A 23492-nucleotide genomic window follows, 5' to 3' on the forward strand; every position below is an offset into this window, starting at 1 on the left:
ATCTAAAAGCCGACACAAACTAAAAACACAAACACACACAAAAAAAAATTCTGCCTATTAAAAATGAATTAGCCTGAATGATAATAAACTATTTTCCACATTCGGCAGGACTTTAGAGCAGAGATTTCCACAGAGATTTAGTTACTCATTAGGACCTGGAGAGAAAATCAAATAAAAAAATCTATAAGAGATCAGCGATTATGAGTATAATTAAATAATAAAGTTGTTTTGTGTCATTATACCTACCACAGTCATACAGGGTGTTAATTTTATGAAGATCCAGAGCACTTGGTCCGTCTCGCTGGCCAATTGGAATGTAAGGATCTGGTCTGGGAATGATTGTTGGTCCACCGTCTTCAGAGAAGGCGTATCTGAATCAGAGATGCATAAAATGATGCCACCGAAAAATCTCAGAAGACATATGATTATGTTGCCTGAAGCAGCTAGCCAGACCTGGCAAGCCAGACTAAATAAATGTATTATTTAGTCTGGCCACGCTCCATTGACGGCTCTCGGTTGTGGGGCGGGTTCTACCGTTGTCTTTCAAATGATCTCCGCATTCCACTGGACAATGAATGTGACATACTCTTGTTTCACTCTGTTGCATCATCCCACCCACCAGGCATATAGAGTGCCCTGATTGGCCCACAAAGCGAATAAAGCTCTGTGATTTGTTCACTAAGCAGATAGAGCACTATGATTGGCCCACCATTATGGACCAATCACAGCTCTTTATGTGTTTGAAACCCCTCTAGAGAGCTGTGATTGGCTAGCCAGAGTCCTGGTAGGAGCTGCTGAGGTTCCAATGGAGCATGCCTAGACCATTCTTTGCAAAGCAAGAATTTGGTCTAGTTCACTAGGCTATGAAGCAGCAGCTCACCGTCCATAATGCATGACAGAGCTGTAGTCGTATGGGCTGTTGAGATTGTTCGTTGCCTGTTTTCTGAAGTTATGGATATGTTCTGTTAAAACAATCAAACAAGCAAAAATATTAGTTTAATTTAGATCAAATGTACCTAAAATGAGTTCCTAAATTAGTGCAGTTGATGTATTGTTGGGAAGTTGTCCCGAATCCAAACCTGGCATGATGTTTTTCCATACAATTGTGACGTAGTGGTCTCTGTCTGAGCGGGACTGCTCGTGTACAAATCCGAGCGCGTGCATGAACTCATGAGCAGCGATCCCTGCCCACATGCACCCAGGACTCTGCAGTGACAAGACCTGACTTCCTCCAGTCTGTCCCAGAAACGACCAGCATCTTGGAACAGAGAGCATAGTGTACTATGCGAATCATCGTAAACACACAAAAAAATCAATTAACAAGGAGCGTTTCTCACCCATATCGAGGCTGGACGTCAAGGAAGTTAGCCTCATGAGTGCGAGGAACAAATTTAACGCATGATCCGGCAGAAATGTCCTGCATCCCGGTTTCTATGGTGATTCTGTCCATGTCATCTACATAAGAAAAGGGAAAACTTTGATTGGAACACCTAATGATTCCAAACCATCTTCGAAACACCTTAGAAAGCTGATACCATATAAGGGCGAGAGGATGTAGGGCACATAAACAAATCCATCAATGGATTTAGGCCACAGACAGGTGTTGTCAGGGCAGTTTATGGCACTCCGTGCATAAGAGTAGGCAATATCTCCCTCCCTGAAGGACAGTCCTCTGGGCACTCGCAGTCCTGATTTAAAAACAAAAAGTTCAGAACACACCCCAAAAGCCTCGATCGGCATCAGTTTGTGAAAACTTACTGCTGTTGACTACAAGGATTTGATCCATTGCAGTCATGTCATCAAAGTCTGGAATTTCATCTGAAGGAAAAACAAAGAAACGCTTCCTTTTCATCTTTCTGAAGACTGAATTACAATAAAAGTGTAGAATATTATAACTGGTATATGAGAGAAAACTCACCAGAGTACTTCCTCTTTGGTCTTGGCTTGCCCTCCAGAACATCAGTGGAATTCTGTCACACAAAACGAAACGTAAACACATCCAGTTTGCAGAGAAATGCGTTTAAAACACAGGTTACTCACCTTAACGGGTAGCATATCCACCTGGGCTGGAAAGCCGAACAAGACGCCCAGAAGAAGGATCAGAGATTGCATGTTTGAGTCTGAATTTGTCGTCTTCCAGTGCAGAAGCAACGTAAAAGTCGCCACCTCCACTGAATCTATATACCCACTTCTCCTCTGCAGCTTTCTACTGATTGGACCCCTCTTCTGTGATGAAGCACGGCACAAGACCTCTCATCATCCAGTGGGTGTAATTTCCTCAAGTCCACTACTGATCCGCAACAGGTGGTCCACATGCTGACCTTCATTACTCAGCACTTTCAGAAAAGAGACACTTAGAGGTGTTTTGCAGCTGGATGTGCTGCAGCTCAGCAGCTGCTATCATTGGCGCGACTGTCCACCCAGTCAGACCAGCAATTTTGAGTATGAGCGAACTGGTAACCAGTGATTTTGTGACATACTATCAGATAACAACAACAATCACTTTGTCACGTGGGTAAATATATACAAACAGGACTTTATCCCTCTCCAAATACTATTTCTATTTTGATTAAGGGGCAATTATGAAGGAAGAGCACTCAGGGAAGAGTGACGGTTATGAAATCAGTTATGTTATCACAGAAATATCTGTATTCAAAGGTTTTAAACACGTCTGCTCATTAAACAATCTGGTGTGGTTTATCAGATATAAAATAGTGACTTTAATTCATATTATTGCATCATTAGTTATCCGTTTGTTCTATTATAGAGCTTTTTAAAACATAACACATAAGCAAGCAGGGTTTGATTCATGATTTTTTATTACAGGAAGTGAGTGGAAACATAAAGATGACAAGACTAAGCTTTAATCCAGTTTCACAGGAAGTTGTTCTCCTTACTCGTTCAGCACGATTTGTTTAAACAGATAAATTGAATTAAACAAAGTTAGCGCTGATAGAAAGCTTGAATGGATCGTTGCAGGATGTCGCAGAAGTTTGTATTCTCGATTTGCTCTCAGAGGATTCATTTTCGGGTTCAGTTTGGGTCGGTTGCTAATCGTCTTTTACAGCTGCAGAGAGAGAAACAAAGAAAAGTCAAACATTTTCCACCGCGTTTTAGGCGGACTTAAGTATACGATTAGTACGGACCACACTGATACAGTCTGTTGATTTTCAGCTTGTCAACGTGGCTGAGAGAGGACGCCTGGCCGAGCTTAATGTTCCTGTTGGTCTTCGGAACGATGGTTGGTTCTCCGTCCATCGAATATGCATACCTAAGCGTGAACACGTGTTGTAAAGCATGCAAGAACAAAGTCACGGTGTGCAGAGATAAAAAAAAAACAACAATACGTACATCCCAAAGTGCATGATGGAGCTGTAGTCATAAGGAAGGTCCAGATTCTCGGTTTTGAACTTCTCAAAGTTTCTAAACCGATCTGTTAGAAAACCATCAAGAAAAGCACTTTATTTTAAATGAATTAAACATGGCTTTTAAAATAGTTTTCTATTAAAGTCGCTGCGGCAACGCAAATAGAAAACAATAGTTTTAACTTTTTCTTTTAAATGTCACTGTAGGTGTGTTTTATTTTTTATTACCTCTCCAAATGTTTGGCCACATGATGGTGATGTAGTTGTCTCGGTCAAAGCGGGACTGCTCGTGCACGAAGCCCAGGGCGTGCATAAATTCATGGGAGATCACGCCAACCTGCATGCAGTCAGGGTTCTGCAGAGACACGGTCTGTCTTCCACCACGAGAGCCAAGGTAGGACCAACACCTTGATTCACCATTGCGCAGAATATGAAATAAAAAGTTGGGAAGCACGTTTGCACACAAAACGTTTTGCTAAATTACCTTAAAAACAACAAGATGGTTGAATCACACCTTTCATCACTCACCCAGACTTTGATTGGATGTCAAGGTAGTCTCTCTGGTGAGTACGAGGAACAAAACGGATGCAGGTACCATCCTCGATGTTGTCCATCCCCTTCTTTATCAGCTTTTCCTCAATTTCAGCTGTTTTTAATTATTAATTAAAAAACGCACAGAAAACAGAATATAACTGATCAATCGCAACATTTATTTGAGCATATTAAATTACTTTACATACTGTATTCAGGGGAGAGCATGTATGCGACATAGACATGTCCATCCACTGACTTTGACCACAAGCAGCTTCGAGCAAAGCAGACTTTGGAGCGTCTTCCAGAGGAGACAGCAATGTCTCCTTCTCGGAGAGTGGTAGTGCCATCAATGATTCTGGTGGCTGAAATCAGCAGAAATTAAACCAACACAAGCTATTTGTCACTCATTCCTAACTGCAAACAAACAGGAAGAGTGTGGGCAAAACTCACCGTGGAACTCATTCGCTTGGATTATTTTATCCATCGCTGTTGCATCGCCTCGCTCTTCACGCTCTAAAAACAGCAGGGTTTGTCAGTGTGCACACGGAGCCAAAGTTGTACCCAAAAAAAAGAGCAAATGTTTTCACCTCTAAAGCCAACAGGGACCCATTTTGGACTCAGCAAATAATTCTGCAAGAAAAGCAAAAGCGAGTTTTGTTCATGCAAGAATCCTACCTGAGACCGACTCTCGCTGCGTGTTTACCTGAGCTTGCACAGCTGAGAAGCAAGTCGAAAGCACACACAGGAGGGCCATCTGCTCCATCTTCTCCAGTCAGGTTTGTCCCCTGTGTTGCCATTTGGACCTACACTAACACCCGGTTTTATAGGTGCTCCCAGTCGCTGTTCAGACATAATACCCATGATTATCTCAGCTAAATTACAGGGATGTTGTTATTTGTTTGTGAGTGACTTTAATCCTCTAATTAGTATGAGTTTTTTTTTAAAAACAACATCTCCAACGGGAGCATAATGTGAGGTCCTACTGTGTTTAATAACAGCTCAAATTCAATGAGTAGCTTTAAAATAAATGGTTTAATGTTTGGCACCAGATCGGTACAATTTGGGGATTTCTATGGCGTGTACATTTACTAAGAGTGCTGTTTTCTTTCTACTCAATCCAAGCTTACCCATGGTCCACATGCTCTGTTGTGCAGCTAATTTCAGATCATAACATGTTCTTATCCACGTTCTCTAATTCCTCAGATGCCTCATGTTTCTCTGGAAATGCATGGCTGGCCACAAACAGGATTACACTTTAGCTCTGACCAAACACCAGTTTTTTTGTTTAAACAGTGTTAGAAATTCAGAATCAGTGCAGAATTAAACAAAACAAAAAATTAGGTGATCAAAATAAAGCAGTTTAATTGGAAAATGGAGTTGTAGAACCTTAAATTAGAGTTAGATTATTATATCTGCCTACTGATATATTGGGATGATATTTACCTTTTTTTTAATGTTTCTTCACCTGTCACTATACCTCTTTGGTGAGCAGATTTAAAGTCAGGCATATCCGTGGCCAGCCCGGTACTTCTGGAGAATTTTATTTAGATGTACATTTAAATTCCTGCTTAATAAATTCTTTAAACAGCATTACATTTCTTTATAATTTCAGTTTTTTTTACTTACTATTTGGTCAACTTATTGATTTATTTTTTAATTACATTTGGTTAAATGTTTGATTTTAATACTGAGCAGAGCACGAAATTAAGATTCAGCCATTGCTGACATTCATTGTTCCAGAACTGATGAGGTGTAGAAACGATGCACATCAACTGTTGTTATTAGGGACTTTTTAGCATGCAAATAAGGTGGGAAACATCTAGATATCTGAAACTTGTAGCACATATCAGCAATATCTGTTTTGCCGTTATCTGTATCTGTACACCAGTATTGGTCCATCTCTACTTTAAATTGTTACATTTTCAATAATTAAAACCCAGTTTTAATAAACTGTATCTGTAAAGCAACAAAAAGAGCAATGTTTTATGATTTTTTATATTAGGGACGTAAGAAAATATCAATACAGCAATATATCGTGATTTTTTTTCCTGGAAAATTATATCGATATTCAAAAGCTGTGTCAAATTTTTGGAAGAATTTACATGCAAACATTTGTTTCGTTTGGTGCAATTCAAACGCCAACCATTTTAACATTAAATGTTCTATTTTCTTGAGGCCTACTTTTTACTTTCATTCCAGTACATTTAAAAAATATTATCTGTACTTATACTCCACTACATTTTCTACAAAGTTTCAAAAGTAAAAGTACTTTAATTTGCATTTTGTCCAACCCCCTGGTCAGACAGCACACTTGTATGCAAACAACGCATAATTAAATGTTAGTTGAATACTATTACTTTTTTACTTTAAAGTACATTTGAAAATGCATACTTTAAAACTTTACTTAACTCCAAATCTTGGACACTTCCACTTTTACTTAAGTACTTTTTTTTACTTCTTTATCTGTACTTTTAAGTAAAAATTTCAAGTACTTCTTCCACCACTGCAGCAAGAAGGTCACAGGTTTGAATCCTGGCTGTGGTCTTTCTGCATGGAGTTTGCATCTTCTCCCCTTACATGGATGGGTTTCCTCTGGGTTTCTTCCCAAGAGCCAAAAACAGGCATGTTAGGTAAAATCGATGACGCTAAGTTGTCCCAATGTGTGAGTGACTTAAGTAAATATCGGTAGCTGTATGTCCTGGTGGAACAGTGATGAACTGCTGACATGTCGAGTCAAAACCAAACAGGGTGAAGCTGCTTTCAGCTACTATGCTGCACACAAATGGAATCAGCTTCCTTATGACAGCAAATTTACCCAAACTTTAGTAACATTTAGATCAAAATCAAAAACTTTCATGTATTTGTCAGGCTTTGAATGAAAGTGTCGTGTGCTGCACCGTCTGCACTGTAACTGCTCACCCTTCAGCTTTGTCTTTTTTAAACTGAATTTGAACTGTGTACTTGAGTTGTGCAGTCAAGTTACTTTAATGTTCATGCTATTCTCGCTAATGGAAAGCACACTGAATTGCCTCTGTGTATGACATGTGCCATTCAAACAAAGCTGCCTTGCCACCTGTCCAGGGTGTCCGCTGCCACTTGTTACCTGCTGGGTAAAGGGACCAGTTCCCCACAACCCTGCAAAGGAAAGGAAAGCTAAATCGTCCTCTAACATGCATTTACTTATAGGTCTGAACGGTATTAATAATTTTGTTTTCCATTCCGTTTGTGAGTGCATTTAAAAGGCTCAGAGAAGACAAAAATAAATATTAAAGTTATTTAAAATATTTCACTTTTTTAAACCAGAGTTATGAATATTGATACAAAAAATTCTCCATAGCATTGCAAGAAAAACGGAAAAATTTTGACGCCCGAACAGGGACTTGAACCCTGGACCCTCAGATTAAAAGTCTGATGCTCTACCGACTGAGCTATCCGGGCTCTGACAGACGAAGCGGAAGTAACCGTCATAAACCAAAAAATGTTAGCGCGTGCAGCGTATGTCTGCACGTTAGATCCAACATGACCACTTCTTTCGAAAAACCGCACACGACAGACGAAAATAACACGGTACGTAACCTCTCTGCTTGTAATGAGCAGACAAAAAAAGTCGTTAAGATTCCATTAAAGAAAAACTTTTTTGGCAGGTTGAAGCGCTTCAGCATGAAATCCAAGAAAACATCCGTCAACTAAATGAAGTGCAGCAGAAAAGACAGGTTGTTGAAAAGGAGATAAATGACAGGTACTGACCTTATATGACCGTTTATATTTTCGTGTGGAGATTTTAATTCAGTCCAGTCAAACAAACAATCACACACCCCCACCCCCCGACTTTACGTCCTCTAACGTCAAAGTGCAGGTCTGTGTTACAAAATTTTAGCAACTCTTTCTTATAAAAACAAGAATAAATTACGTAAGTAGACCCGTCCTTTGGTTCTTTTCGTTGTTTTAAGATAAATAATTTTTAAGTTTTGAATAAAGTTTTTTTCATTTGGAAAAACTTTATTGACAATCACAACATTACAATGAATGTGAACAAAAGTAATGAGGTCATTCTTTACTAGTTAGAAGTTCAGACAGGCAACCGACTTTCTTGTGTGCAAAGTCTTACATTGCTGCTCAAATTGCCTTGTTTTATTCTTTTACTCTTTTTTATTGAAAATTGTTTGCAATTTTAATCTGTTTTCTGTTTGATTTATTGTTGATCTCTTTGTGTTTTATTTAAATGTACTCTACTTTTTAGAAAGGTTCTATGGACAAGTGTTGCAAATTAGCACGTCTGCTAACACACATACTGTATGTATGTATGTGTACATACATGTGTGTATATATATGTGTGTGCATGTATATGTATATGTGTTCATTTGGGTTGAGGAAATAAGGCTTACCTTTGCATAACGAGGTAAATTAATATTTGAAATTTGCGTAGCCAGCCAACTTATGAGTTCTGTCTCAATTGTAGTAGGAGTGAAGCTGAACAAAGAGTGGAGCTGATGATGGGGCATGGTGAAGTGGTCGATGCATTACATCAGCTGGGTTGTCTTCTGCAAGAGGAAGCTCATCTCTCAGAGCTACTGAATGATCAGGCTGCATCAGACAGGTAATATGGAAGGCCATTTGCAGTTCAAAGAAAATCATACGTGCACAAATTGACCTTGTACATCTATTTTAAGAGTTCAAATGAGTATTTTGGAAGACAGAAGCAAGACCGCTGCAGATAAGGCAAGGAGCCTTGCTGCTGAAATCCAGAAGGTGAAAGAACATCTGGCAGAGATCAAGGTTAATCAAAAGCCAGGTATGGAAAGCTGTTTATCCAATGATAAAGTTGGATCTGAATCATCACACTGTATTTGTTTATCTACAGCACAAGCTGCAAGCCCAATACCAGCCAGAAAATCCAAAGAAAAGAAGAAAAAGAAACAATAATTTGGCATTCTTTTTGTAGGCTACTAGCATGCACTTTTAGACGCGTCTTTAATTATTACAGTAAATGTGTATATATTGTGTTACGATCAATAAAGTTATTTTCATTTCATACCAGAGACTGTTTTTCATTTACTTTTTGCTGTTCCTGAAATAAATTTGAGCAGAAATATTGTTTACCGTAATTATGGATCAGCTTTCCAACAGTAAAGCTTGTAATAAGGGAAGATGGGACTCAGAGCAGGAATAAGGAGAGAAATGGAGGAGATAAACTATGTTCCCCTTTGATCATAATGTTAAATGTGAGTTCTTGTGGCATAATTGTTGAACATTAGCCACAGACAAGAGCACAACATAAATAACATACTGCAGAATTTATCACTTTAGCGAAACAGCCAAAAGTTATGCAGCATTTCAGTTTATTTACTTGAAAGAAAATCCCCCGTGCACATTTTTTTAAATTCCATCATTTGTTTGCTATCATTTACTTACTGTGTGTGAAATGTTCCAAGTGATAGAAACCAGAAGAACTTTCTGAACACAGTAGAAAAAAACAAAAAAATTTTAAATAGTTGGCTTCAAAGAGATCTGACAGTATTTGGAAGAACTCTTCTAACAAAGATGGAATCCATTTCTAGACTGATATACCCTGCTCAATCATTGGCCATATCTCCTAAAATTATTAAAGAAATAAATAAAATGAATCTTGATTTTATATGAAAGAACAAAAATCACTACATTCGAAAAAGCGATTTAATTAAGAATTATGAAGATGGTGGTATAAAAGCTATAGATTTTGAAAATTTGAATGGAGTATTAAAAATTAAATGGCTTAAATCCTTCTTAATAAATAGAGAGGAAATTTGGCATACAATTCCGAAATTTATATTTGAAAAAGTTGGAGGAATGGAATTCCTATTAAGATGTGATTTTGAAATCCCGAAGTTGCCTCTCAAACTTTCTGAATTCCACAGACAAGTCCTCTTTTTTGGAAAAATGGTTTTCAAACATAACTTCAGCCCACATGATGTTCCGATATGGAATAATAGAACTATTTTGGATAGAAACAAAACCATATTTGTAAAAAGTTGGATGGACAGAGGAATTTGGTCAGTGACACATATTTTAGACGAAAATGGAAATACCCTTTCACTTAAGAATTTCAATCTCAAATATGATGTTGACATTTCTGAAAATGAATATAATAAGGTGATTAAAAATATCCCAAGTGCTCTGGTTCATCTAGTTAAAGCTTCTATCGGTTATATATTTAACCCTAGACTCAAAATATTAGCAGTTGATGGGATAGAAATTTTCAATAAAAAATGTAATAATATTTTCCTGAGAAACAAATTAAACAAAACCTTTTATCCAAACCCAATACTCCGATTCTCGTTACTACACAACTTTTCAAAAGGAGAAATTAAAGTTTTGAGAGCCAACTATCTAAAATTCTCTTTACCCCCAAAGTATAAAGAAGTCCATTTTAAAATCTTGAATGATATTCACTCATCTAACCATTTTATACAAACTAGATTTAAATTCAATGTGGAAAAATGTTACTTATGCAAACAAAACGATGAATCGACTAAACATCTTTTCTATGAATGTGATCAAATTTTAATGATGTGGAAATCACTCCACGATTGGCTGAACTCCAATCAAATTTATATAAACAATTTCACAGTTGAAGATATCTTATTTGGCATTATACTAAAAGATAAAAATAATGAATTTCTAATTAATAATCTCATAATCTTAACAAAATTTTTCATACACAAATGCCGATATCTCAAAAATCCACCTATGTGGAATAATCTCAAAAATGAAATTAAACTGCTGTTGAGATCCATAGGTAAAATGTCCACCCCCAATGCTATAAAGCTTTATGATTTCATTATGAACACTAATCTCTAACTGCTTTTTGGATGATATAAACAATTGACCTTGTTTGCTCTTTAACTTCCCCCTTGTAAAACTTTATTTATATTCACATAATTTGTTTTTTCATGCTGTCTTATTTGTATCCTTTCATGTTCTATTTTTGTTTTTTGTTTTTTTTTTTTTTGTTGTTGTTTTTGTTTATTGTCTTTTTACTATACCAAATTGAATTGTAGGTACAAAATGAAAGTTAAGATGAACACGAACTTTGGAGCTACTCTGTAATGTCATTCTGCTAACAATTTTTGAAATGTAGTCGTTTTTGTTCGTTTTACAAAGGTTCAATAAAAGTTCTTTAAAAAAAACTGACTAGGAACTAATAAACCAAAAGTTGTTTGCAAAAAAAAAAAAACTTACTGTGTGTGACATATAAAAGGGTCCGGGTGGAAACCGCAGATGAACATCACCCGTTCTGTCTTTCTGACATAAATAGTAAACATAGAGACATCATAGTGTATATGGCTACGATTCCTATTTGTGAGTTTAGTGATACGAGCTGTGGAACATTCTGTGAATTCTATTACGACCTTTGGTCTGTGTGCGGTGCGGCAGCAGACTTATAAAACGTCAGTCAAGCTTTTATGTCCTTCCTGGGCTTCCGTTCCGTATGAGTCAGAAGAAAGGTTTACGTTTTCCTCCCAGCTCTCTCGTCCTTTTAAGGTGAGCTATTTTTTATTTTTAACCATTCACTTGTCATTTATGTTGGCTGCGATAGAAACCAAAATATTCTTTTCGAACAAAAAAACGTAAAAAGGAAATGCGATATTTTTAGGACACGTGCCTGTCTCAAGTCCAACTTCAGTCAAAAATAACTGGGTGGCACTTTTAAGGTTTAATGATTTTTATTTTCGTGTTTAAATAAAAATATTAAATTATTTTAGACAACCCAGTGTCACAAATGCTTACCAAACACAATGTTTTGTTGATGTCACGTTTTATTTGTCTAAACAGGCAAAAACACAATGACAACTTGTGCCGAGTTCTGCTCCATCTTTGATTTAAGCTCAAAGGAAGAGATTTTTGGCCTGAAAGAGGTGAACCACGACTTCAAGGAGTCTTTCAGAACCGACTGTATGTATAAGTGGAGATGTTTGAGTCATATCAAATAATACCCAATTAAATCGGCTTTTTTACGTGCAGGTTTGGAGGATAAAAGCCCAGAGGATGTCCATTTGCTCAGAGAGGTGTCAGACAAAATGGTCTGCTCAGCCTGCAGATGTGCCTTTGTCAACCGTGAGGAACAGGTGAGGTGATATGTTGCCTTAAACACAGTTGTTTTGAGAAATAAACGTGTTAAGATAGATTAACACTAGCTGAGGTGTGTGTGTTGCAGAAGGAGCACTACAAGCTTGACTGGCATCGGTTTAACTTGAGGCAAAAAGTGTCAGGATTAAATCCCCTCACGGCCGAGGAGTTTGAGAAGAAGACTGGAGCTGGTGAGGAAATGAAGATATTATATTTAGTGGGAATGATGGAGGGCTAAATGATTTTTGATGCTTCACAGGAGATTTGTCAAGTATCTCAGGCTCAGAGTCTGATTCGGAGGAAGAGGACTTTGCCTGCAAAAGTGGGGAAACAAGGAATAATGATGTCGGCACAGATGACGAGAGCTCAGCGATGACTGGTCGACTCTCCAGCAAGGTGGTGTTCCAGAACTCTGCAGGAGCGTATCTAATGGTCTATCAAGCAGCATTGATGGGAAAGGTAGGACCAGGATTACAAATACAGATTAAATCACTCATTGTTTTTATTCTGGTTATATACAATATTATGATATTTCAGACAAAAGAAGAGGTAGATGCAGTTTTCTCCATGAAGTCCATAAGTCAGAAGACTGTGTGGGTCATTCTTGTGACTGGGGGAGGACACTTTGCTGGTGCTGTGTTTGAAGGGTAATTATCTGATCATGTATGTATTTGTAAGCACGACAGACGGGTAAATGATCAGTTAGCATCAAGCTGATATGATTTGCATTCTGTTACATTTATGGTTCAATCAGGTTTTGTTTCTATTCCCATTTTATTTCTGGTAAGAAAATTTTAGAAAATATCCATTCACTGAAATATCGCAATGTTTCATGATATGATACCAAATCGATTTTTCAAATCCGTGTGTAGATTTATATTTTTTTTATCAGAAATTTAAATGCTCATATTTTCTGAATTAATTTGGTGTGGTGCAATTCAAACTCCGACTGCTAGGTGGCAGGAGACTTTACCACCTTCACTCTGATGGAGCAGTAAGATCTTAGGGTAACTCGGGATGTCTTGGGAGAGTCTGGCCTGAGCTTTCAAATTAAATTTAGTAGAGTTGCTTAAAAAATCGATTCAAGTCTGAATCGGGATTCTTATTTATAAAGATTCGGAATCAATTCCAAGAACTCAAATATTTGGCATGTTACAGGTTTGAGATGCACTTTTTTGATCTTTGCTAGGAGAGTCAGTACTCCGTTTACTTTTGTGGTCCCATAAATTGAGATGGTTTGTGTTTGAATCTGCTGATAAGAGGACACTTGAATGTAATTTTTTCCATACTCAGAAATTTGAGATATTCTCATATTTATTTTCTAAGTTGATAAATGAGTACTCAGGATTACTCATGTAACTTGTTTCTACACATACTTGAAAAGTATTTGACCGTATTACTTTCAAAGCTACTGTTGGGTAACTACAGATTTGTTATATTTTACAAGGTAAGCAAAAATAAATGTTGCCTTTTGGTCAAAAGATTGCTTCTGTTTACAGTTTTAGAATCACTTTATTTTACCTTGTAAATTTGCATTTTTGGAGCATGACCGGTTTAAAGTCAAATAAAAATGTCCCATAGCTTTAAATGACTTGTACGACAAAGTAGTTCATCCTGGAGCTGACACACTTTGTTAATAATACTGATTGTGAATCGATATAAATTGAGAATCGATTCTGAATCGAATCGGCACCCCGAGAATCGGAATCGAATCAAATCGTGAGTTGCTCTAAGATTCACATCCCTAAAATTTAGTCTAAAAAATGCAAATATTGTCTGACTTTTAGTATCGTGACATATCGTAACGTCTATTGCAATATATATATCGAATCACTAGATTCTTGCCAATACCCATTGCTAGTCTTTTGCTGGGAAGCACTTTGTTCGTCTTATTTGGCTGTGTGAAGCACTACATAAACCTTGAATTGATTTCAGAAAAGAAGTCCTTCATCACAAGACTTTCCACCGATACACGGTCCGAGCAAAGAGAGGCACGACTCAAGGTCTCAGAGATTCTCAGAGCCGCGTGACGGCAAAATCTGCAGGAGCAACTCTGCGGCGGTACAACGAAGCCGCCCTCGTTAAGGTAAGAACACATTTCCTCTTCACCTTGAAATAAAAGCAATAATTTCTCTCTACTGATCGTTTTTTACAGGACATTCAAGATCTTCTGGTTACCTGGGCTGAACACCTGGACAAGGCTTCTGCAATATTTGTGCGAGCCCCTAGCTACAACAAGACCATCTTCTTCGGTGGTCGTGGAGCTCCTTTGGGGAAAAAAGATCCCCGAATTCGTTCCATCCCTTTCGCCACGCGCAGAGCCACGTTCCGAGAGGTGCAGCGCATACACCAGGTCCTCTCCACCGTTCACGTGTATGGTACGTTTAATGACACATTTGGGATGAACAGCGTGTCTGCTCGTTTCGGCACAGCTGGGGTGTAATTATTGAATAATCAGAATGGTCATTCTGCAGGGAAAGAAACAGACATGTCTTCTGTGGTGAGTCCGTCGAATAAGAGGGTGTGGAAAAGAACTGTGAAACCTGCAGCCCAAAAAATCCCAGAGCAGGAGGCAGGTGTGTTGAACAAAGCTGTCAAATGTCTGTGGTGGATTATGTGTAAATCTACATTTTATTTTTGAATACAGATTTACTGCAGCCTCCACCAGAAGAAGGTCCTGAAAGCTCAGACGACGGAGGGGAGATCCAGTTGGAAATGGTGGAGCTCACTCTAGGAACTCTGGACCTCAGGGAGAATGAGATCTATCCCTCCAGGCACAGGAAGAGGAAGAGGAGAAAGAAGGAGGGAAAACAGCTAAAAGAAGGTTAATTTAGATCAATAACTCATATGGATGATTATTATACAAACACTGTTAAGCCTGTCCTCATCTGGAACAGAAAAAAGTAACACGGAAGCAGAAAATCAGGAGAAGGAAGAGCACGAGGCGACAACCGTAGAAGAAAACACTCAATCCTCAACAAAGAGGAAGACGAAAGCACAGAGTAAAAAACAAGATGGTTAGTACTGATGTGACAAGACCATTTCATTGCTGTAAAGCTCTAAAAGCACGATGAAACTCATCATTTAGCTTTCTGCTTTTCTAGACGTTGAGTCACGCGAATATGGGCTGAGGGATGCACTGTTTACAGCGTGCAAAGTTGGCGATGTGGGTGCTCTGTCTAGTCTCCTCCAGCTGCCTCAGGAAATGCCAGATAGTTGTGAAGAGCTGGAGAGCAACCCTTCTCTGGTTCTGCATCCTGTAAGCCTCCTGACCAAGCCAGTAGACTCATCTGGGTTCACCTTGCTGCACGTCGCTGCAGCAGCTGCACAAAAAGCTGTTGTCAGGCTGCTTCTAGATGCAGGAGCAGACCCAGCCTGCAGGTATCGGGTCGTGCAACCTTTGTGATTTTTTTATTTTTAATTAAAATTTTAAACAAGTAACCTAATCTCCTTACAGGGACAAGAAAGGCCAGACACCATACACTGTCACCCCCGATAAGGAAACGAGGAACATCTTCCGTAAATACATGGGTGAGAATCCTGATAAGTACGACTACAGCAGGGCTCAGGTAAAGCTCAGCCGCATCGTTTCTCCGGTTTCTTGTGTTAAACGGAAGCAGGGAGATTATATTTTAACACTGCTCCTCAGATCCCGGGTCCACTAATGGAAGAGATCGAATCCAAGAAAGCTGAAAAGAAAAAAGCCCAAAAGGCTCAGAGGAAACTGCGTGAAAAAGAGCAAAAAGAGAAGAAAAAGCAGGAGTTAGAGGAAGAAGAAGAAAGAAGGAGATTTGCATCACTGACGGATCGAGAAAAGGTGGGTAAACATGTATCTGGTGTATGATTTTATTTCTTTTAAATATGCGAGTATGTTGATCATTTCTGTTTTGCTTAGAGAGCTTTGGCAGCAGAAAGGAGGCTGGCAGAGCAAGCAGCTGCAACAGGAGTCGGTCTCTCTAACGTCAAGTAAGTTCCCCAGAAGGACTCATTTACCTGGGCTCCATCGTGATGCATATTGAAATTAGCCAAATTGTTCCAGCTTTGTGCTTTAATTTGGTGTTATTCTCTTCTCTTCATGCTTTGGGGTTGCTTTCATCAACAGGAGGTGTTGGATGTGTGGTGAGTCTCTACTTGGGAAGATCCCGTTTCACTGTCTCGAGTATGCATTCTGCTCCCCGCGCTGCGTTCAAGCGCATCGAAAAGCAAACGTTCCCTCGGGCAAAACCTGACACTTAAAAAAGCTTCTGATTGGAAGGAGACTCGCTCATTAAAACTACTGCAGCATTTTGGCGGTTTGAAGCTCTTGATTTTAGGTCGGAAAAAGTATATTTCAAAATTATTTTTGTTGTATTTTCTGCAGCATTTTGGATGAATTATGTATCAAAATGCAATAAAACAAGTTTACAAGAAATCTTCAGCATGCTGTTAAGAACGAAAGCTATAAGAATGGTTTTTTTTTTTTTTGACAATCGTTCTTTTGTATATTTATCAAAAAGTTAAATGTCAAGATTTTCCAGCTGTGATGTTGAGCTGAGGCCAATCCATAAAAATAACCCTCAGGTGTGCCGGTGCTGCCTCCAGCTCCAGCAGTGTGATGTTGTTGGGAAGACTGGTGCTGAGCAGGGGCCCAGGGACATACAGGGTCTGCTGGGGCCCCCTGGCTGGCCAGTACCGTCCCAAATTCACTCCATTAATCCAAACCTGGCCCTGATCACAAATAACAAAACCACACATGTGAGCCATTCAATTTGCCCTGGAAACACGTTTTATTCCCACACTGGAGTCCTTACCTTTGTCCATTCTTTTAGCTTGAGGAAGGTGTCCCATGCCAGGCCATTGGGTTGTAGGGTCCCCATGTAGACAGCTGGTCCAGCTGAAAGCGCTGCTTGCTTAGACGAGACAGACTTTTGATTTGAATGAGGCCATCCACTAGAAATGGCTCCGTCAATGTCCAAAGGGTAGATCTTCCAGTCAGTCAGTGCGTCTTTACCCAAGATCAAGTTGCTCATCAGGCCCTGGAATGCCCAAACGTCGTTGATATGTTAGTTTTCTGGTTTACAGTACCTGAAACACCAGGTGTTTGTTATCTAGGATAGTTTTGTGTTCTTTCCTTACCTTGTAATCATTTATCTTGCTGCCAAAATTAACCCTCCCCATGTTTTCAACCAGGATGTCCAGTATGTCCCCCTGCTGTCCAGTAACATTCATCACAAGAACAGCGTCTCTTTCCAGCAGGCCTTGATAAACCTGTTTGTAGATACTCACATTCAGTTATAAACTTTAAAATATTCCATGATAACCTACGGTTGACAGGACAGCTTTACCTGCCCCCCCCCCCCCCCACCACCACCACCAGTGAATCTGATTGGCTGGTGAGACAAAGGTCCCCTTACCCCATTGACAGACACATATGCACGGTCATGAACTCCATTCAGTGGAGATATAAGTGGCGTGGGCTCTGAGAGGTCCTGGGGCAGCGTAGTCCGATACAGCATGAAACCATAGTACTGAGCACAAAACACATGACAGGTTGCAGACACAACAGCCTAGAAGGTTTCCATGTTTTTAAGGGGCTTCCTGTGGTCAGGCTCTTCTGTGTCGTTGCCATCAGGCCAATATCGTACCTGTTTCATCTCTTCGAACATCAGCGGATACTTGGATGTGACCGGACCCAGAGGAGAAATTGTGTCCAACACACCGTTAATGTTTCCAACCTGTAAAAATGTGTCTGGATTAGACACTTATAAGAAAATGTCAAGTTTCCTGAAGTTCTCTCACCTTTTTCAGTGTGACAAAGCCATAAGCAAACTTGGGAGTTGCTGGTGGCATGGGGCCGGAGGGGACTTCTCTAAACTGAAGAGGACTCATGATTAATTACTCACAATCAAGATATCCGTGTAAGTTTGTGGCCTATCAACTATTTGTACCAGCTTTATGACATCTCTCATGGCCAGCAGCTTCTCTGTGGGGTCTCCTGCTTCGGTCAGCGGGGCGTCGTAGTCATAACTTGTTATCACTGAGCGGAACCTGGTGTCGTGATCCGCACCTTCATGAGAGAGGTTACAGATCAATAGCATGCCGCTATCTGATCTATTTGAGATCAAAATAAATGAAGTTATATGTCCATCCATCCATTTTCAACCACTTATCCGGAGTCGGTTCGCAGGGGCAGCAGCCTAAGCAGAGAGGCCCAGGCTTGCCTCTCCTCAGCTATTTGGGCCAGCTCCTCCGGGGGAATCCCAAGGTGTTCCCTGGCCAGCCGAGAGGCATAGTCCTTTCAGCGTGTCCTGGGTCTTCCCTAGGGTCTCCCAGTTGGACGTGCCAAGAAAACTTCGCCAGGGAGGCGTCCAGGAGGCATTCTGACCAGAGACCCGAGCCACCTCGACTGGTTTCTTCTCGACGTGGAGGAGCAGCAGGTCTACTCCAAGCCCCTCCCGGATGACGGAGCTTCTCACCCTATCCCTAAGGGAGAGCCCAGACACCCTGCGGAGAAAACTCATTCGGCCACTTGTGTCCTCGACCTCGTTCTTTCGGTCACTACCCAAAGCTCATGACCATAGGTGAGGGTAGGAACGTAGATCGACCGGTAAATCAAGAGCTTTGCCTTCTGGCTCAGCTCTCTCTTCACCACGACAGACCGGTACAACGCCCGCATCACTGAAGATGCAGCACCAATTCACCTATCGATATCATGCTTCATCTTTCCCTCACTCGTGAACAAGACCCCGAGATACTTCAACTCCTCCACTTGGGGCAGGACCTCATCCCTGACCCGGAGAAGGCATTCTACCCTTTTCTGAATCAAGACCATGGTCTCGGATTTAGAGGAGCCGATTCTCATCCCAGCCGCTTCACACTCAGCTGCGAAACGCTCCAGCAGGAGATCACTGTCTGATGAAGCCAACAGGACCACATCATCTGCAAAAAGCAGAGACCTGATCCTTGGGCTACCAAAGCAGAACCCCTCAACACCTTGGCTGCGCCTAGAAATCCTGTCCATAAAAGTTATGAACAGAACAGAAGGTACTTGTAACTGGAGGATACTTTTTTTTTTACCATTCCAGTAGCCAAAATTCGTCCCTCCTTCAAACATGTACCTGGGATTTAAAAAAAAGAGACAATTATTTATTTTCTGACTTTCTCGTAACGTCTCACTAAAGCCATAAATTTGTGCGTTGTTATTATGAGCTAAAAACTAAAGTTTCCAACTTTAAGCATTGTCTATCAAACATAGAGGGTTCGGGGAGACATACATGTTGACGTTGGCCCCCATGGCTAGCATTTCTCCCAGCACTCTGCTGACCTTCTGAGCATCAACCACAGCATGCCGATCCCCCCAGTGGTCCAACCAGCCGGTGTAGAACTCAGAGTTTACCTGCAACGCCATTCAAACATGTTTAATTTATTATCACTGCATGTTTAATTGATGACAGAGAGATATGTGTGCAACAAACCAAAGGTCCTCTAGGTTCATATCGTCTCTGGCGGTTAAAGGCGTCACTTATGTTGGTGTCTTGAAAAAGAATAGAGATCAGTTACAAATAAATGCTGCTTTCTCATTAAAATGTCACAGAAAACCAACCTGTGCCGAAGTCCACGGTGGCATATAATCCGTCCAGTGTCCCGCATGTCATTTCCTTGTCTGTGTTTCCATCAGTGGTGAACAGGATGACGTCCTCACCCAAAAAGAAGCGAAACATTGTTCGAAGGTGACGCATGTAGTTGTAGTCGCAAGCAAAGTAACTTCCATATTCGTTTTCAACCTAAGAATAAGCGGATTGCATTAAGACCAGTAATCACGCTCTAAATTATTACCGTCTCATTACTTTACCTGGACGGTAATGATGTTACCCCCATTGATGTAGAGCCATGGCTTGATTTTGGGGAGGAGAATAGCTAGCCAGTTGTTGACTGCTTCCAAGTAATCTGGTGAAAAGAAAATGGAAGGAAATAAAACCAATTAAAAAAACAGACAAATACATGCAGGAATTACCTGTGTCTGCTGAGCGAAGTACGATGTTTGGTTTTTGGAGGAGCCATGCTGGTAATCCACCCTACAATGTAAATAAATGCAGAAATAATTCATGTGATTTCTATACAAGATGGACTAAGGTCAAGAAAAAACATCTCATCATCACCTTATAATAAACAACCTAAAGGTGTAATAATCAAGGGTTCAACATATTCAAAAAGCTTTTCCATAGTGACACATTTAAAAAGATGTATTATGACTTATCTTCTGAAGTGAAAATAGTTATGTGGTTGATCGAACAAAACATGTTTTCTCAGTTCTTCATTAAATCCCTCTCACATGAAGTGGTTTAAACAGTTTTGTGCTTGACCGTTTCAGTGCCTTCAAGAATCAGCTGTTTCAGGGCTTTGTCACTTTAAAGTGATAGAGTGTATTTTTCCTGCCAATAGGGGGCAGTACAAGACCGTACCAACTGATGGCCATTAGGGTCCAAAATCCCTGGGAGCACAATTTTCAAACGAGTACTTCGTCAGATCATTCAACCTCCAGCAAATTCACAAGCACATCAGACCCCCTTTCGTCCCGAGCAAGCGAAGAGGTAAATGTGCAAACAGCAATGTTTATGAATGGCGAAATTTTGTGACCTCTTGTTACAAATCAGTAAACGCGTTTTGTCCTCACAGGCTCCCGTAGAAGAAAACATTGCGTCTAATATGGCATCACCCAGAGACTTGGGCCCAATCCCAATACTCACACTTACACCCTTCAATTGTGCAATCCTGACCAGGGGTGTGAGTGCACTGGGTGCCTCGATTCTCAAATGCAGAAGTTGGTCACGCCCATTTGCACCCTTGATCCGCACTTCACCCAAGTCCGCAGCGATGCAGACTTGGGTGAAGCAATGGCTTAACCACAATCCATCGCTGCGAGAGAAAAGTCTCAAGTGCCTTTTCTGAAAATATGTATTTTCTAATGAAAGCAGTTCATTTTTGGACGATTAGCTGATGCTCTGAAACTTTTAGACAAAGCAGCAATGATTATACATTTATAAGGAACACTTTTTTTATTGGGCCTGGCATGAAATCAATTAAACCTGTCTGATAATTTCCTGGTTGATTAAGCAGCTGAGGGCATTGTTAATCACTTTCAGCTGTATTGGTGTTCATGGACTTAACGACAGGTGCACTAAAGTGGCAACAATAACAAAACCCTCAAAACAGGACTGGTTTAACATGTAGAGGTCATTTCAAGTTTCTCCCTCTGGATCTTTGTCGGCTGGTTTTCCACTCGTGCTAGTTTTGGCTCTCTACTGGCAGTACGAGGCAATTCCTTAACCCTACAGAAGTTGCACAGGTGGTCCAACTTCTCCAGGATGGCACATCCACACGTGCTGCAGCAAGAAGGTTTAATGTGTCTCTCAGCACAATCTCCAGAACATGGAGATTTCAGGAGACTGGCGGTTATTCTAGGAGAGCTGGACAGGGCCGTAGAAGGTTCAAAACTCATCAGCAGGACCGATACCTGCTCCTTTGTGCAAGGCGGAACAGGCTGAGCACTGCTCGACCGTTATGCTGCCTGCAACGTCGTTCAACATGACGGGTTTGGTGGTGGGTCAGTGATGGTCTGGGGAGGCATATCCATGGAGGGACGCACAGATCTCTACTTCCTAGGAAATGGTGCTCTGACTGCCATAAGGTATCGAGACGAAATCCTTGAACCCTCTGTCAGACCCTACGCTGATGCAGCAGGTCCTGGTTTTCTCCTAATGCACAACAATGCCCGGCCTCGTGTGGCAAGAGTATGCAAGCAGTACCTTGAGGATGAAGGAATTGAAAAAATTGAATGGCCTTCACGATCCCCTGACTTAAACCCAATAGAACATCTGTGGGACATTATGTGTCGGTCCACTTGGCAGTGCGGGTTGCTCCTCAGACTGTACAAGAGCTCAGGTATGCCCTCACAGATCTGGGAGGAAATGCCACAAGACACCATCCGTTGTCTCATTAGGAGCATGCCCCGACGTTGTCAAGCATGCACACAAGCTCGTGGGGGCCACACAAGATACTGAAAAGCAATGTATTTTATACCTGATTTCTATGTTTATATGTTATGAAGCTGCCATTATTTTTCACTCTTTCAATGGATATTTCCAGAGATTAACAGTAAAAACTACACATTATCTCTTTAAAAAATACTATAGCTGGATCTGGTCATGCCCACATCTTACCCATTTCTGCTTTATTTCTACAGCGACAAAAATGTATGTTATTTTTTATTCACCATTTCCCATTCTGCACAGATGTATGGTCCTGGGCGCAGAATCACCAGAAGGCCTGTCTGGTTGGCCAAGCTTAAAAAATACTCCAAGTCTCTGTCTCCTGTGAAGTTGTAGACTCCATGAACCGGTTCATGGAAGTTCCAAGGCACATATCTAATCAGTCGGTGGAGAAAGTTTTGTTATATTAAAGAGAAATCACTTTTGACCAACAGAATCAATCACAACAGATGAGCTTACACTTGGACTGCATTGAGTCCAGCCATGTACATCTTCACAAGACGGTCCTTCCAGTAGTAGCGTGGGACTCTGGAGTAGTGGATACTTCCTGAGATGTACTGAAAAGGCTTCCCATCTTTCAGGAAGCAGTTGTTTTTGTAGTCGATGCAAAAAGATCTTTCTGCAGAAACCTACCAGAAAATTATGACAAGCATGGAAATCCTGCCTTTAAAAACGTGTTTCCATAAACAGATTTATGAGAGGTTGCTGGGGAAATTCTCTCTGTGTTATTCTGAGATCATAGAAATATTGTCTGGTAGTTAAACTTCAAAGAATCACAGAACATTCTTACCAGATTTTCAGATGAAAAGGCAAAGCTCACTGCAAAAAGCAATAAAAGAGCAGCAGCAGCCATGTCCACTGCCTCTTATGAGGAGTTTAATCTACAGCTCAGACATTAATGACATAAATTATTCTTATTTTAGTAGGATTGAGGCTTCCACCTTTCTAAGGCAGCATTTCAGCGTCCAGCCTGTTTCAGAAGCTCTCATCATGTGATTCTCAGAGCTGGGCAGCAGCAGGGTCCTAAAGGCCGTCATATTTAGCTCCACTTCCTCCTGTTTTAAAAACATTTACACTAAATGTATAAATAAAATTTACTAATAATAAAAACAAAAATTTAGCATTGAGAATTAGGATTGTGCTACACCATCTTCTAGTGAAATATCTATTTAAAAAATTTTTGCATGACACTGATTTTACATTTATATTTCCACTTTAATTTCTGCTTTATTACATTTTTTGTCAACAAAAATAATTAAACAAACAATAAAGGGGAAAGTTCCATTTAAAATTCTCCTTGTTTTAGAAGAAAATATGCAACCTGCTTTTTTTAAAGCACATTATTTCAGATTAAAGAGCCTAAAACCTTTATTCCAGCTACTTTCTTGGGTTTTATCAAGACAGGTCAACATATGTAGTGGTTTAATACTGATAATTACACAAAGTACATGACTCAGAG

At 40.2% G+C, this 23492-nt stretch overlaps 5 protein-coding genes and 1 non-coding gene across 7 annotated transcripts; 2 read left to right on the forward strand and 4 right to left on the reverse strand.

Annotated features, from left to right (window-relative positions):
• Positions 1-34: 34 nt before the first annotated feature.
• On the reverse strand, positions 35-2327 carry hce2l1 (high choriolytic enzyme 2-like 1). Its single transcript, XM_015966658.3, is given in 10 exon segments — positions 35-155; positions 247-371; positions 881-962; positions 1080-1258; positions 1338-1455; positions 1536-1688; positions 1759-1818; positions 1919-1970; positions 2041-2237; positions 2240-2327. Coding segments are annotated over 10 exon segments (1068 nt in total). The 3' UTR covers positions 35-141.
• A 474-nt stretch (positions 2328-2801) lies between these two features.
• Positions 2802-7740, reverse strand: hce2l2 (high choriolytic enzyme 2-like 2). Of its 2 annotated transcripts, XM_015966654.3 has the most exons (10): positions 7647-7740; positions 4603-4739; positions 4487-4529; positions 4350-4412; positions 4106-4261; positions 3894-4011; positions 3594-3772; positions 3352-3433; positions 3147-3271; positions 2802-3067 (listed from the first exon to the last, which is right to left on the reverse strand). In XM_015966654.3, the coding sequence occupies exons 2-10, from the start codon at positions 4660-4662 to the stop codon at positions 3051-3053; spliced, it is 843 nt and encodes a 280-aa protein (XP_015822140.1). In that variant the 5' UTR covers positions 4663-4739; positions 7647-7740; the 3' UTR covers positions 2802-3050. The 2 variants fall into 2 exon arrangements, with proteins under 2 accessions (XP_015822140.1, XP_015822141.1); XM_015966655.3 differs by lacking the exon at positions 4487-4529 and having other exon boundaries at positions 4575-4739.
• Positions 7265-7337, reverse strand: trnak-uuu (transfer RNA lysine (anticodon UUU)). Its single transcript has one exon. It is a non-coding gene; the product is annotated as a tRNA-Lys (tRNA).
• On the forward strand, positions 7322-8931 carry LOC129164962 (uncharacterized). The gene is made up of 5 exons (XM_054747003.2): positions 7322-7466; positions 7544-7638; positions 8359-8496; positions 8570-8691; positions 8761-8931. The coding sequence occupies exons 1-5, from the start codon at positions 7419-7421 to the stop codon at positions 8820-8822; spliced, it is 465 nt and encodes a 154-aa protein (XP_054602978.1). The 5' UTR covers positions 7322-7418; the 3' UTR covers positions 8823-8931.
• Positions 8932-11283: 2352 nt separating this feature from the next.
• Positions 11284-16416, forward strand: ankzf1 (ankyrin repeat and zinc finger peptidyl tRNA hydrolase 1). Its single transcript, XM_015966644.3, has 16 exons — positions 11284-11420; positions 11712-11831; positions 11901-12004; positions 12094-12196; positions 12265-12464; positions 12543-12652; positions 13941-14091; positions 14161-14383; positions 14480-14581; positions 14653-14829; positions 14903-15022; positions 15110-15386; positions 15463-15574; positions 15655-15822; positions 15901-15971; positions 16108-16416. The coding sequence occupies exons 2-16, from the start codon at positions 11723-11725 to the stop codon at positions 16232-16234; spliced, it is 2154 nt and encodes a 717-aa protein (XP_015822130.1). The 5' UTR covers positions 11284-11420; positions 11712-11722; the 3' UTR covers positions 16235-16416.
• A 55-nt stretch (positions 16417-16471) lies between these two features.
• On the reverse strand, positions 16472-23032 carry glb1l (galactosidase, beta 1-like). The gene is made up of 16 exons (XM_015966646.3): positions 22824-23032; positions 22493-22662; positions 22258-22408; positions 19999-20059; positions 19837-19931; positions 19588-19768; positions 19460-19518; positions 19259-19380; positions 19062-19102; positions 17933-18051; positions 17784-17858; positions 17630-17719; positions 17399-17512; positions 17121-17252; positions 16796-17020; positions 16472-16712 (listed from the first exon to the last, which is right to left on the reverse strand). The coding sequence occupies exons 1-16, from the start codon at positions 22884-22886 to the stop codon at positions 16509-16511; spliced, it is 1902 nt and encodes a 633-aa protein (XP_015822132.1). The 5' UTR covers positions 22887-23032; the 3' UTR covers positions 16472-16508.
• Between the last annotated feature and the right edge of the window lie 460 nt (positions 23033-23492).

The sequence above is a fragment of the Nothobranchius furzeri genome, chromosome 14, assembly GCF_043380555.1.
Source record: "Nothobranchius furzeri strain GRZ-AD chromosome 14, NfurGRZ-RIMD1, whole genome shotgun sequence".
Classification (NCBI taxonomy): Eukaryota; Metazoa; Chordata; class Actinopteri; order Cyprinodontiformes; family Nothobranchiidae; genus Nothobranchius; species Nothobranchius furzeri.